Genomic DNA, 14,964 nt, shown 5'->3' on the forward strand with positions numbered 1-14,964 from the left:
ACAAGACAGACAAGCTTGATAGACAAGAAGAGAGAAAGTAATTTCAAAGTTCCAGAACCTAGCTCTGGTACCATAAAACAAAAAACAGAAAAATCTGGAACAAAGAGAAGCAACACTTAAGCAAATAGACAAACAGTAGATACTTGAGAATTTCTTTATTTCTGCTTGAAGAAATCTGAGAAAACTAACTTGATACATATCATATTTATAGTCATAAAACTAACAGTAAACTCCTAAAATACTGCAACTACTTAGACTAATACTTCATGACTTGACTGCTACTAAAATCTAGGAAATTAGTTATTTGACTAAGTAAACAGAAACTTTAGTACGTAGATGCACTAATTTTTAACAAGTCCCCTTTGGGGTGGTTGAAACTTGAAACAGCCTCTACTCTAGGCAGCCCGTAGTATGTTGCCGGAGTGTCAATGAAGTCTGAAAAACTGCCAAGTGGACGGCAGGATGTGGGAGTACGAAAACCTTAATTTTCGAACGCGGTCGGTGCCTTGTAGAGCGAGCAATCCGCAGTGGTCAAGTGAGTTGGTCAGATAGTTGACCAAATGAGAGAGAGAGAGGGAGAGAAAGAGATAAAATATGTGTGTGGGAGAGTGGGTCTTATAGCTTTTGACTCAGAATTGACAGCCTTTTGACGCCTAGATCCTATCAAATATTTGCTTTCTTGACTCTCTTACACAGCAAAAATTGCTGCACATCATTTTGACGCCTAGATGCTATCATTTTTTTTTTTTCGAGAATTCGTTTATAACCTACGCTAGTTTTTTTTTTTTTTTTTTTTTGTTGAAATCTACGCTAGTTATTAGAAGACGGATGAGGGGATTTTTGAGGGAGAGGCCCAAAAAATGGAGGGTAAATAAGCATTACCCCCAGCCCAAAAAAAAAATTAGAACCCAGTCCAAATTGTCAGGACAGCTCACAGTTTCCTGGTTTTTATTTTATTTATCCCTCTTTTACCCCTCCACGGGAAATTTCTGTGTTTTCTGACAATCTGACGGACGACAGCGAATCAATTAATTCCCCGTACATGACGTCATGTCAGAGAAACATTTAGATTTTCTGAAAATTCAAAAATGGCGCCATTTTTTGACGAAATTTCAGCCAATTTTTTTGGATCCCTCCCATTATATTTTGTTTCAACTCCTTCTTTCTTCTTATTTATACATCTAAAAATCTTCTTTTCATCATTCTTATTTTGTTTTTCACATTTTATCTTCTTCATCTCTTTCAATCTCTAAAAACATAAATTTTCTTTTCTTTCTCTCTCTAAAAGTTTTATTTTCTTATTTTTGGATGTCCATCATTCTTTTTTGTTTCACATTTTATTTTCTTCATCTCTTTCAATCTCTAAAAACATCAATTTTCTGTTCTTACTCTCTCTAAAAGTTTTATGTTCTCATTTTTGGGTGTTCATCATTCTTATTTTGTTTCACATTTTATCTTCTTCATCTCTTTCAATCTCTATAAACATCAAAGTTTTTTGTCTCTCTCTCTAAAAGTTTTATGTTCTTATTTTTCTTCTTCATCACTCTTATTTGTTTCACATTTTATCTTCTTCATCTCTAAAAACATCAAAGTACATAACCAAATGTCCAGTGCATAGAACCATTTCCTGTACAGGAGAAAATTCCCAGTTCAAAAGTGTCCAGTACTAAACCAAATGACCAGTACATAGAACAATTCCCGGTGCACAAGAAAATTCCCCAGTACAAAAATGTCTAGTGCATAACCAAATGACGAGTACACAGAACAATTCCCGGTACACAAGAAAATTCCCACTACAAAAATTTCTAGTACATAACCAAATGGCTTGTACACAGAACAATTCCCGGTACACAAGAAAATTCCCAGTACAAAAATGTGTAGTACATATCTAAAAAATGACCAGTACACTAAATAGTTCCCGGTACACAAGAAAATTTCTTTATACAAATCAATGAAATACTACCAAAAATGAAGAAATTTGTTGAGATTGGAAAGAGATCAGAAATAAATCTGGAAAAAAAGAACGAAATTTGTTGAGATTGGAGAGAGAAATATGTGTGGGAGAAAATAAAAAAGAAATAAGAAATAAATCTGGAAAAAAGAACGAAAATGGCAAGTTGGTAAATTTTGTAATGGCAATTCTGTAAATTCATGGAAAGTACAAGGTTTAATGTCAGGTGCGTCAGACTATTTTCCAAAAAAATTCGAATTTCCCGGGAATTTTTCGATGGCAATTTTGTGAATTTATGGAAAGTACACAGTCTGATGGGAGGCGTGTCAGATTACTTGTCAGAAATTTTCGAGTTTCCCGGGAATTTTTCGATGGTCGTTTTGTAAATTTCAAAAAGAAGAAGGGTGTTTCGGAAATTCCACCCCTAGCCTGACTTTTTTGGACCTGCCCCTCATTCTTTATCTGCAGTGGGCCTGATACATATTGTTGGGCTGATTTTGGGCCTTTTGCCCAACCCCTCTTAGAAGACAGGGATACATCATAAAGATGTAATTAAAGATGTAATTAATATGATAACTGCCTAATTTTAAATCATGAATGGAAGAGGCCTAAAGTCTAACAGAAAAAAAATTTAAAATCCGACAAATTATACTATTATTTATAACCTAAATTACATGAAATAAATCATGATAGAAAACTTACACAAAGACTCGATCCCACGACCTCATGTGTTTAAGAGGGGTGTCCAACCATTGCACCAAAAGCTGGTTGGTGCCCTCCTCAAAACTAATTTTAGAAGGAGAGTCTCACAAGAAGGGATGCCAATAATAGTTATCACATTTTATGGGTTTCAAAAAAAAAAAAAATAGTAGTTATTTCATTTTTGGTGACATTGATACATAATTAATAATATCTTGAGCCCCTAATACCGTATAACCTTATTAGCATCATAGGGGTCTGGATGTTCATTTAATCTTTCGTTTTAGAATTAGTCTCAAGAAGGGTAGTTCTAAAGACGCCCTGAACAAAGTTAAGGACACCTCTTTCCCACAAAAACTTTGACTTAATGGAGGCGCCTTTCATAGGTACTTGAAGAAAAGTGGCGTGCAGATCATGGGAGTTGAACTCATGACCCTTGGTGCCCAACTTCAAGTCCCAACCATTGAACTAGTGGGCCAACTCTGTTATATTCTTAATAAGGATTATAAATTCCAGCCTGGGCCACTGCTTAGGCTGGTCTTCACATAGGTCCGCCTCTGTCTACATTCTTAGTTACTAAAATATATATTTTTATGTGGTCGTAATCACGTCTAACCATTGAATATATGGTTTGTAGGGGCGCGACTCTGATACAATGTTAAGTTTGTAGTCATCTACTTAAAAGTCCAAACCAACAAATATTGAATAAAGACTACCTAAATTTTATACCTTTAGTTTTTTTTTTTTTTTTTTTTGTTGAATAAAATTTTATACCTTTAGTTAGCAAAGTACTTTTTTGCTCTGTAATAAATTTTAGAAACTTTTTACCACACAAGAGCCAAATTTGATCCAATTAGGTTCAACTAAAAATGTTCCTTGATGTATTATCCAAATCAAAGTCACCCACACAACACATTTTCTTATCCATCTTTTAAACTTTTCTACACTAATTTCAAGCCTTTCACTCTCAAAACAATAGATATTTTCTTCATCTCCAAACAATAGATTCTTTTTCTTTAGTTACTTAGAAATTTTGATAACAAAGTCTTGCTAAATTGGATCAACAATAAACCATCTTCTCCTATCTTCCAACCATGATTGACAATTCCAAATCAAACCACCATTAAAACTCATTTTTCTTCCATGGCTACTTCACTATCAATTCTTCATTCTTTTTACACCAAGAACAATTCAATTCCCTCATTTAGACTAAATTCAAGAACCCATTTCTCTGTATTTTGTATTAGCTCTGAACCAATATGTAATTTTTCAGATCCAAAGGATGAAAAAGATCATAAAGACAAGGAAAATAAGCAATTGGTTTCGAGAATTTTCGTGGGTATTGAGACAATTGGGAGGAGAATGAAAGAGAACTTGAGTCCTAAGCAGAAGGGTGATTGGAAAGATATTATGTTGATGTGTTTATCATTTGCTGTTTATGTTTATATCTCTGAGAAACTTGTCTGTGCTTACTGTGTTTGGAAATCAATGCTCAATTAATCTTGGTGAAATCAGCACTAGTTTTCTGGGTTTGAAGAATATGGGTTGATCTTGAGACCTATTATGAAGAAACTCTGTTTTGATCTTGTGTTTCTCTTTGTGATTCATGGGGTTTCTGTTTCATTTTGTGATAAAATTTGGTGTAATTATCTCAATAACAATCAGTAATTAAAGATTGATAATTATGTATATATTGGAACACTTGTTGGATTCTGATTTTACTAGTCAATCACAGAAACAAGTAGCTGTGATTCAGCAGGAAACACTTGAAGGTTTTCAATCTATGTTCTCCTAGAAAACTGAGGGGTCATGACTCTTCAGTCGGGTAGGTACAGGGCTGGTCACTTAGGTCGTGTTACAAGCTACCTCATCCGGGCTTATATGCGACGGGCGTACAGGGCTGTGCCAATTGGGTAGTTGATATGCGGGTCGGCCTCAGGAGACACAGGGTCCATACAGACCCAACTACTTGATTCACAGGGTGTGGGTCAGGCTAGCCCAAGCCGACGAGTAACAATGGGCCATTGCGGGCTCTCGGACAAGCCGATTTGGGTGCCAGGCTCGCGAGCCGTTTTCCCACCTCAAGGGATATCTATCCATAATTCCAGATCAAGAACCAAAAGGCACCTTAAAATCCTGAAAAATTGAATTTCACTTCCTAACCACTATGGATCTAAATTACGACAATGAAAAACATTTAAATAAGTAATCAAGACTCTCCTCATCAAAAAAGTAATCAAGACTCATCATAATCATCTAAGTTTTACAACAAAAGACTATTTGATAGTTCAACTCTACCCACATAGGATTTCATCTTACTTGAATACACTAGGTTTTAAGTGATTAAACAGGTGGTGGGGGTAAATCTAGTAGGAGCCAAAACCCAACACAATCATCTAAGTCTAAGCTCTCTTGAATGGCAAGAAAATGCAACCCTGCACATGCTTTCTTTGCTGCTTCCCAAGCTTCAGACTCTTTCGTCGTCGTTGACGTTTTCTTGTAAGTGACGTAAACGTATCGGGTTGAAATTCCCACTGATAGGATCAAGCAAGCACGAGTTGTATCAGCTTCGACTGAGCATACTTCCAATCTGTTCATCCACGCTGTCCAGTGTCCACATAGATTGTATATCGATCAACATAATTAGGGTCAGTTGGTATGGGTACCATTGTGATTGTATTTCTCAGAAACTTGTCTGTGCTTACTGTGTTTGGAAATCAATGCTCAATCAACCTTGGTGAAATCAGTATCAATTTTGCTGTTTTTGAAGAATTTGGGTTGATCTTGAGACCTAATTGTAAGATATTCTAAACCCTTGCCTTATTTCATTGATCACAATTCATATATATAGTTACAATGGAATGGGTTAAATACAGAAATAGCTAAATATACATCGAAATAATTACGGAAGTAAATATACAAAGAATATACAATGATGAACCGATATGGTAGGATATAATTATCGGCTAACACGCCCCCGCAGTTTGAGCCGGAGGAGACCGAAGGCATAAACTGGATCGAAAACGTTGGAATAGATGCTTCAGCAGCCCTTTGGTGAAGATGTCGGCATACTGATAGTCGGCAGGGACGTGGAGGACTTTGACGGATCCAAGGCGAACCTTTTCTCGGACAAAATGAATATCCAATTCGATATGTTTGGTGCGTTGGTGTTGAACTGGATTGTCGGAGAGGTAGACAGCCGAGATGTTGTCACAGTAGATGATTGAGGCGTGGCGAACAGGGATATGTAGTTCAAGTAGAAGATTACGAACCCAGCTAAGTTCTGCAACGGTGTTTGCCACGGCCCGGTATTCAGCTTCTGCGCTGGACCGTGAAATTGTAGACTGTCGTTTAGAAGACCAGGAGATCAAGTTGGATCCAAGATAAACACAGTAACCAGAGGTGGAGCGTCTGGAGTCGGGGCACCCGCCCCAGTCAGCATCTGAGAATGCAGTCAATTCGGTGGAAGATGACGGGGAAAGTAATAAGCCCTGATCTAAGGTGCCTTTAATGTAGCGAAGAATCCGTTTCAGAAACTGAAAATGTGGTTCCCGAGGAGAGTGCATAAATAGACAGACCTGTTGGACAGCGTAGGCAATGTCAGGCCTGGTGATCGTGAGATACTGTAAAGCCCCGGCCAAGCTCCTGTATAAAGAACCATCTGTAAAAGCGGGACCACTTTCGGCACTAAGTTTGGATCCGACCTCGACAGGAGTGCTAGCGGGTTTGCAATTAGACATGTTCGCACGAGACAAAATATCAGCTGCATAAGTTGATTGCGAGAGAAATAACCCGTTAGCTTGTTTGTTGACAGCAATACCCAAAAAATGATGTAGAGTCCCCAGATCAGACATTTTGAATTCAGTAGTAAGTGACTTAATGATGTTCTGTAGTAGTTCATCGCTGGAGGCAGTCAAAATAATGTCGTCTACATACAGTAACAGATAAGCCATCTGGTCCCCATGGTGATAAATGAAAAGAGATGTGTCGCAGACACTGCTCCTGAAGCCACACTTAAGTAGATAACCTGCAAAACGCTGATACCAAGCTCGTGGAGCTTGCTTTAGACCATATAAAGATTTCTTAAGTTTGCAGACAAATTTGGGATTGGATGTGGATGTGAAGCCAGGGGGTTGAAACATGTATACGGTTTCCTTTAGGTGCCCGTGTAAGAACGCGTTTTTGACATCAAGTTGGTGAGTCGACCAACCACGCGAAATAGCAAGACTGAGCACCGTGCGAATGGTGGTGGGTTTGACAACCGGGCTAAATGTGTCATCACAATCAACGCCCACTGTTTGGCTTTTCCCATTGACGACCAAACGAGCCTTATGACGTTCGAGAGAGCCATCCGCGTGGAACTTGTGCTTGAAAAGCCACATACAGCATATGACCGGGACATCAGGTGGTCGAGGGACAAGTTCCCACGTATTGTTGGCCAATAGAGCTTCATATTCGTCAGTCATGGCAAGTTTCCAGTTCGGGTCGGAGAGGGCGGTGAGATGGGACTTTGGAAGAGGTGACATGGTGGGTGATGTACTGGTATGGAGGGAATACGGCAGTTTGGGTTTGAAAATGCCTGACCGCGAGCGGGTTTGCATTGGGTGGGACGGTTCGGGTTGCTGAGTAGGTGGGGATGAGTTGAGTGGTGGATTCGGTGGGACATTGTGGGAGAGGGGTTGGGTGGATATTGAGGTAGTGGGTTGGGCCGGTTGGGGAGTGGGGATGGCTGGGGTGGGGGAATGGGCCTGGACAGGTGGTTCCGAAAGAGGCTGGGCTGTGGGCTGGGATGATGAGGACGCAAAATAGGTTGGGTCAAACATGAGAGGATTTGGGTCGAGAAAGTCGTGGGAGGGTGGAGGTGTTTGAGGGTTGACCATCGGGAAGATTGTCTCGTCAAAGGTTACATGACGTGAGAAGATGGTTTTGCCCGAGGAGAGTTCGAGGCAACGATAACCGCGGTAGTTGGCCGGATAGCCAAGGAAGAGACACGGTGTGGCTCGATGAGTAAGCTTATGGGGCCGGGTGGCGGAGGTGTTGGGGTAGCATAGGCATCCGAAGACGCGAAGGTGATCGTAGGATGGCTCCCGAAGGTACAAGAGGGATAAGGGGGTGCGGTTTTGGTGCAGTTTGGTTGGAAGGATATTATGAAGATAGCTGGCTGTATGGAGAGCCTCAACCCAAAAGTTGGAAGGGAGAGAGGCATGGGTAAGAAGGGTAAACATGATTTCGTTGAGGCGACGAATCATGCGCTCCGCTTTGCCATTTTGTTGAGATGTGTGAGGGCAAGAAAAGCGAAGTTGTATGCCATTTTGGGAAGTGAAGTTGTGAAAGTTTGTGTTGTCGAATTCTCCTCCCATGTCACATTGTATGGTTTGGATGGGTAGGCGGGATTGGGTGGTGACAAATTGGTGAAAGTGTGTGATTTTGGAAAAGGTTTCCGATTTAAAACGAAGGGGATAAACCCATGTGTATTGAGTAAAGTCATCAATGATTACCAAATAATATTTATACCCTGCATGACTTAACAAAGGTGAAGTCCATAAATCGCAATGTAATAACGAGAAAGGACATAAAGTATGAGTACTTGAATCATAAAAAGGTAGTCGTTTATGTTTCGACAACTGACAAGCATGACAGAGAGATGAGCTCTTCTGTTTATTACAAGAGATAGAGTTATTCAAACGAAGAAAATCCATCACTGGTTGACCCGGGTGACCGAGTCGATTGTGCCAGAATGGAGAGTCTTGGGTAGAAGCAAAACAAGCAGTGGCGGAAGCATTTTGGGTGAGCGGGTACAGGTCACTCGAACTGTTGTGACGACTCAGGATCGTGCCATCCTTGAAATCCTTCACAGAAAAACCATAGGGGTCAAATTCAATAGAAGTGTAATTGTCAACATTGAATTGACGAACAGAAATAAGGTTTTTGACGATGTTGGGATTAAATAGGATATTTTTAAGGTATAGGGGTTTGGAGGCAAAGTTAAGGGTGGAGTTTCCCGAGCCCATAACTGGAAGTTTATTGCCATCACCAACAATTATTTACGCTATTGGTGCAATAGTAGAAAATTTTTCAATATTACTCTTATTGAAAGAAATGTGAGAAGAGGCACCTGTGTCAAAGTTCCACGGATCATTGCTTACGTCTGTATCCACGGATAGGGCATGAACTGCTTCAGCAAGTTGAGTTGGTTCAAGTGGATCAACCCCTGCCAGATTTGCTTGAGCCATTCGACGATTGCCGCGAGTAGGAGTTTGCGGGTTCCATGGTTGAGACCAATTCTGGGTAGGGTAAGGACATGGTGGTGGGGTCCAGTAAGGTGGTGCCCAAAATGGTGGGTAATAGGGTTACTGGTGGTTGTTGGTTGGGTAAGGAGGTGGTTGGGTGACAGGCCTATTGTAGGTGTGTTGGGTTGGGTTTGGTGGGGTGCGGTTATAATGGTAGGATTGGCTATGGTTGGTGTGGTTATTGGGTCGGTAATGGTGACGGGTATTGGGCCTGTTGGTTTGGTTACGGTTGTTGTGAGGGGGTGGGTTGGATGGTGGTATGGCAGCCGCAATTGCGGGGTTTTTGGTGACGGCGTCTCGTGTTTTAAGACGACCGGCCTCGGATATGAGTTGGTCAATGGCGTCTTCCCAAGTGGGTAAGGAATTATTCAAAATAGAGGCTATTGTGTCAAATTCCTTGGGAAGACCCTTAACAAGATGTAGTACTCTTTGTTGGTCATTCATGGGAAAATCTAGGGCATATAGTTGGTCGGTCAAGTCGCGTATCTTTTGACAATACGCATCAAGTGAAGGCATAGAGGCTAGGGTAAGGTTGGCTAGTTCATGTTGTATGGCTTGGGATCGGGGTCCTTTGTTGTTTCTAAAGAGGTGTTTCACTCGTAACCAAGCTTCTAAGGCTGTGGATTCATCGGCCATGACACGGACAAGAAGATCGTCTGATAGAGTACCATAGATCCATTGTAAAACAATGGAGTCTATGGTCTCCCACGAAGCAAAATCGGCAGATTCCTTATGTGGTGGCGGCGAACCGTCGATGTGACAAAGCACATTGTAACCTTTTGCATGAAGAGTAAAGAGTTTAACCCACAAGGAATAAGAGACTTTTGTACCATCGAGGATACGTACCTTATGTTGAATGTTGGAAACTGTGTAAACCGGGTGAAGGGATTTGTGGGTGGCTGGTTCATTGAACGATGCAGGAGCTCTGTCGGCCATATGAAAGGTGAAGGAAAGAAGAATGCCGATCGAAATCTGGCAAGAAGATATAGGACGGCAGTGGTTTGATCGAAAACAAACCCTAGTAAGCTCTGATACCATGTAAGATATTCTAAACCCTTGCCTTATTTCATTGATCACAATTCATATATATAGTTACAATGGAATGGGTTAAATACAGAAATAGCTAAATATACATCGAGATAATTACGGAAGTAAATATACAAAGAATATACAATGATGAACCGATATGGTAGGATATAATTATCGGCTAACACTAATATGAAGAAAATCTGTTATTGGTTCTGTTTTGATCTTGTGTTATTTCTTTGTTTTCATGGGTTTTTCTGTTTCATTTTGTGATAAAATTTTGTGTAACTATGTCAATAACAATCAGTAATTAAAGATATAAGAACACTTATTGGATTCTATTTTTACCAGTCAATTCAGAAAGAAGCAGCTGTGATTCAGCAGGAAACACTTGAAGGTACAAGTCCGACCACTCGGCCTACTTCCGTCGTGTTACAAGCTACCCTATCCAGGCTTATATGCGACCGCCCTACAGGGCTGTGTCAATTGGGTAGTTGACGTCGGGTCGGCCCCAGGAGACCCGAGCACCTAACACTGACATCCCGACTACTTGATTCCTAGGGTGCGGGTCAGGCTAGCCCAAGTCGTGAAACGGGTAACCATGAGCCATCGTGGACTCCGGGACAGTCCGACTTGGGTGGCAGGCTCTCGAGCCGTTCTCCCATCCCTTAGGATACATATCCAGAATTCCAGGTCAAGAACCAAAAGCCACCTAAATCTTGAAAATTTGAATTTCACTTCCTAACAACTATTGATCAACATTACAATAATGAAAAACATTTGAATAAGTAGTCAAGACTCATCATAATCATCAAGTTTTACAACAAAAGACTATTTGATAGTTCAACTCTACCCACGTAGTATTTCATCTTACTTGAATACACTAGGTTTTAAGTGATTAAACAGGTGGTGGGGGTAAATCTAGTAGGAGCCAAAACCCAACACAATCATCTGAATCTAAGCTCTCTTGAATGGCAAGAAAATGCAACCCTCCACATGCTTTCTTTGCTGCTTCCCAAGCTTCAGACTCTTTCGTTGTCGTTGACGTTTTCTTGTAAGTGGCGTAAACGTATCGGGTTGAAATTCCCACTGATAGGATCAAGCAAGCACGAGCTGTATCAGCTTCGACTGAGCATACTTCCATTCCATTCATCCATGCTGTCCACATAGATTGTACATCGATTAGTATAATTAGGGTTGGTATGGTACCATTGTGACGTTACTTATGACAACACCATAATAAAACAGTTGCTTATGACACTACCATCAAAATAATAAAAAGTACTTTTATTTAACAGGAAAGCAATCCCAAAGCCTTATTTGACAGTGAGTACAACTTATTTTGTAATTTTTCGTACATAAATTTGTATTTTAAGTAACTAAGAAATGAAATCTTACATTTGAATTGAGACGTTTCGGAATGAAAATCAAGAGGTACTGATACCTGCTAGAGGTTTAGCGCGTGAAGTTGCTACAGAGAGTCCCGGAATCAATGTCTTTTCATCAATGTCAATTCCCAATAGGTCCAAATCCAGATTTGCGCCAAACTTTGTCTCTAACGACGAGGCCTCTTCTTGAACAGCTGATAACAAAACCAAAATTAAACTTGAGAAAAGCTGGTCGAAAAGAAACGAGCAATAGTGATAGCGAATTTAATATGTAACCTCAAGGTAGGAGATTAATGTTGAAGAGAATATTTCAAAAATATCGTAGCAGGAAATCAAATAAGCGTACCTGAGTAAGGTAGCTGAACAAAAGCCCATTTTTCACCGAAAAGGTTTTCGGGAAGTTCCATTGGGAATGGATTATCTAAAGACAGAAGTGGTTTAGCGCCTTCTTTGAAACCAGGATGGCGTGTGTAAACAGTCTCATACCTCTCTTCCAGCCATAGTTGTAACGATAAACACTGGATATAGCAACACAATCATCGACCAAAATGTAAGAGAACTCAGTCCTAGGTAGAAAATGAAAGCGGACATTCTTATGTCTATTTGCATTCTTAAAGACTAAGCATGACAGAGATTACTAGTAAGGGTTGTTATTCAAAATACAGAAAGAAAACCCTTGTCAGTGAAACAAATGTCGATAATAACAGCGATGTAGATTTTCTGCAGGCATTTGCCCGTAAAATCTTCTTCCATTTGGTTTCATTGTGAAGTGAATTTGGTGAGAAAGATCAAGTAAGAAACAGTGTTAGAAGATGATGACTGGCTGAAATGTGCAGCTATGTAACTAGAAGTTTGATTACTGAAATTTTAACTTTTCGACGACCCTTAAACATGAAATCGTGGTTCTGCTCCTACTTCTACGAGCTGGAGCATAAAAAAGGCACTCAACGGTAGTTTATATATTGCCTGAGGTGTCACTACTGTGAGAATTTTCCTACATGGACATAGGAGGTCCCATAGTTAAGAATACAACGTCTATGACCTCTCATCTTGCCAATTGGTTTTGAGTTAGATGTTTAGAAGCTTAACATGGTATCAGATCTAGGCCTACACGTGGTAAACTCATAGGGTCACAAATGCTCCACGCACCAACAAAAAGATCCGAGTTAGGCTGACAAATGCCACATAAAAGGGGATGTGTGAGAATAGTCCCTAATGGAAAAAAACAAAGTCTTATAACCAAGATATAACATCAAGACTTCTTCATTCATTGCCAATTGGTTTTGAGGTTGATGTCCACAAACTTAATAAAGACTACAAATATGAAGGCCTTATCTTGAAGTTAAACTTGTCGAAGTACCCAAATCTTAATAATAGTTTATAATATGTATTTCAACCTCACATTCTCTTTTCAATCTCTACTAAAGCAAAGATGAATTATACCAAAAACCGCTTAGGTCCTTCATTCAGTAGAATCCATAGATTAAAGCCGAGTCATTCTAACTGTGTAGCTTCCCGAAGAAATACATTAAAGTCCCTACCTATACTCAAACACTAACTAAAGGGAAGTCATATTCTGTTAACTACAAAAACTGAAAAAAAATATTTCGAAACCTTCGCAGTCACAGCCATGAGAATTGGGATATAGTGTTGTGTTGGTTGAGTCTGGTCATCTCATATACTATAATGTATTAATGTTGCATCTCTTATAGAAGTGCTATCTTCTTAGGCAAGGTGGTTTTTAACGCAACCAAAATTTCAATGCTGAGATAACACTAGGACTGACGAGAACAGTTTATATCGATCTTTAACTACTTTACTTACAAGAGGGTTCTGAAATTGCTTGGATAAATGGCCTAAATTACTTCACTCATTTAGTATCCCACTTCTTCTGGGCAATTAGTGATTTCGTTGCAAGTAGGTTTTCATGGAGAGTTAGGCACACTGTGCTCAAACACATCCACCCTAAAGGTCAATTGGCCGAGTCAAGTGATACATGGGCAAACTACAAGGCCTATAATCGAACTTTCCCCGTCTCAAGATTACAGATTTAAAAGATTAATGCTTACTTACCCTTTTACTTGGAATAGGTTTTATACCAAGCTCCCTACATGCTTTTGTTATAATTGTTTGCATCTGTAACCTAGTATAAATCACAAAAAACAGTAAACAAAACTTATCAGCTTAAATCATTTTTTATATGTATATATAGAGAAACTGAAATTGAAGGAAAGTTACCTGAAAAATCGAATCTTTTCGGGCAACGGAACCCCTAAATTCTCACTAATTGAAACCATGGCATCTTTTAAAGTAATACTATTGATAACATTGTTTGGGAAATACTTAGTAAACTGAAGAGAAAGAGTATTATCACAAACAACAAGCTCCCATACTTTTTTCCCTCTGATATCTAAAATGGGTCTTGAACAGAAATCCAATTCCCACTCTGAAATGCTATTGGAATCAAATTCTGGGTCTAAATAGAACACTTCCGTTGTTGGGTCATCTTCTTCATCTTCTTCTATATTGTTTGTTGGGGTTGAAACAGGAGTATCTTCAGTAGGTAAAGAAACTGATCCTTCAGAGATGGAATTCAGTCTTGATTGAGATAATTTGAGTTTAGAAATTTGTGGGTTTGATGAGAAATTAGAGGAAGAGAATGGGAGTGAAGAGGGTGTGAAATTGGAGATGGGTTTTTGAGATTGGGGCTTATGGTTTCTAATTCTAGCTGAATTGAAGCTCAGACTCGCCATGGCTCGTGTTGCTCGCAAAAGACTCGCTGGTTACTTAGAGAGAGATAGAGAGAGAGAGAGAGGAGTGGGGAATGTTATCTATCCACAAATATCCGTTGGTGACAGTTAGCTATGCTTCTGGGGAATCGGATACTACTTAGTACTTGCAACACCAACTTAATCTACTCTGTTAGCCGCCAACTTATTCTTACATTCTAATTACACCAACTTATTCTTACACTCCCATTACACTTCTCTTGGGTTCTGTTGTGTTGTGGTATACTGGATTCTTTTTTTTTTTTTTGAGGTTTGTCTCCACATATGAAAAATATTCATCTAAAGGAAGAAAAACATACCTAAAGATGCTTTTCAATGTAGTCCAATCGTCGACGAATTTTTTTCCTTGATCAATGAGTCTCCATTGCATCTCGTTGAATTTTTCATAGACTCTTTTAGACAAGTGTTGTTCGATGACAAAAACCTTATCTTCGTCATGGACTTCTTGGTTTCTAAACCAATCTTCCATCTGTTGAATCCAAAAATCTATATGATATTGATAATCAAACATAGGAATTTTGATGTAGACGCAGCGGAAATATAAAAACGATAAATAAAATAAACGAAGAACGGTAAAATAACTGAATAAACTTAATAAACTATAAACTTTGATTTGGTTTTCTCTTCAATATCTCATAAACAAAGACTGGACTCCCTTTTATAGATTACTAGACTTTCCTAGATAGACACAAACTGGACTTTCCTAAATAATAGAAACACTAAAAATAATGAAACTTCCTAAACCTAGATTCATTATGAATCATACTTAAATTAAGACTCTTATTAAACTGCTAATCTTTGGCCGACTAGGACATGTTCGT

At 39.3% G+C, this 14,964-nt stretch overlaps 1 protein-coding gene across 1 annotated transcript; it reads right to left on the reverse strand.

The window, feature by feature from the left end:
- Positions 1–10,745: 10,745 nt before the first annotated feature.
- On the reverse strand, positions 10,746–14,764 carry ATAB2 (RNA binding protein). Its single transcript, XM_086634480.1, has 5 exons — positions 13,593–14,764; positions 13,428–13,497; positions 11,701–11,872; positions 11,411–11,548; positions 10,746–11,124 (listed from the first exon to the last, which is right to left on the reverse strand). Exons 1-5 carry the CDS (start codon positions 14,105–14,107, stop codon positions 10,865–10,867), a joined length of 1,155 nt encoding a protein of 384 aa, XP_086490606.1. The 5' UTR covers positions 14,108–14,764; the 3' UTR covers positions 10,746–10,864.
- Between the last annotated feature and the right edge of the window lie 200 nt (positions 14,765–14,964).

Source organism: Eschscholzia californica, unplaced genomic scaffold (assembly GCF_041429995.1).
Source record: "Eschscholzia californica isolate CP2 unplaced genomic scaffold, dmEscCali1.0.p SCAF_4, whole genome shotgun sequence".
Taxonomy (NCBI): domain Eukaryota; kingdom Viridiplantae; phylum Streptophyta; class Magnoliopsida; order Ranunculales; family Papaveraceae; genus Eschscholzia; species Eschscholzia californica.

Coding starts and splice junctions, on each gene's coding strand:
- ATAB2 (XM_086634480.1), bottom strand. CDS start 14,107: ATGGCGAGTCTGAGCTTCAATTCAGCTAGAATTAGAAACCATAAGCCC. Junction 13,498..13,592: donor GAAAAGATTCGATTTTTCAG/GTAACTTTCCTT, acceptor GATTTATACTAG/GTTACAGATGCAAACAATTA. Junction 11,549..11,700: donor TGTTCAGCTACCTTACTCAG/GTACGCTTATTT, acceptor TTTTGTTATCAG/CTGTTCAAGAAGAGGCCTCG.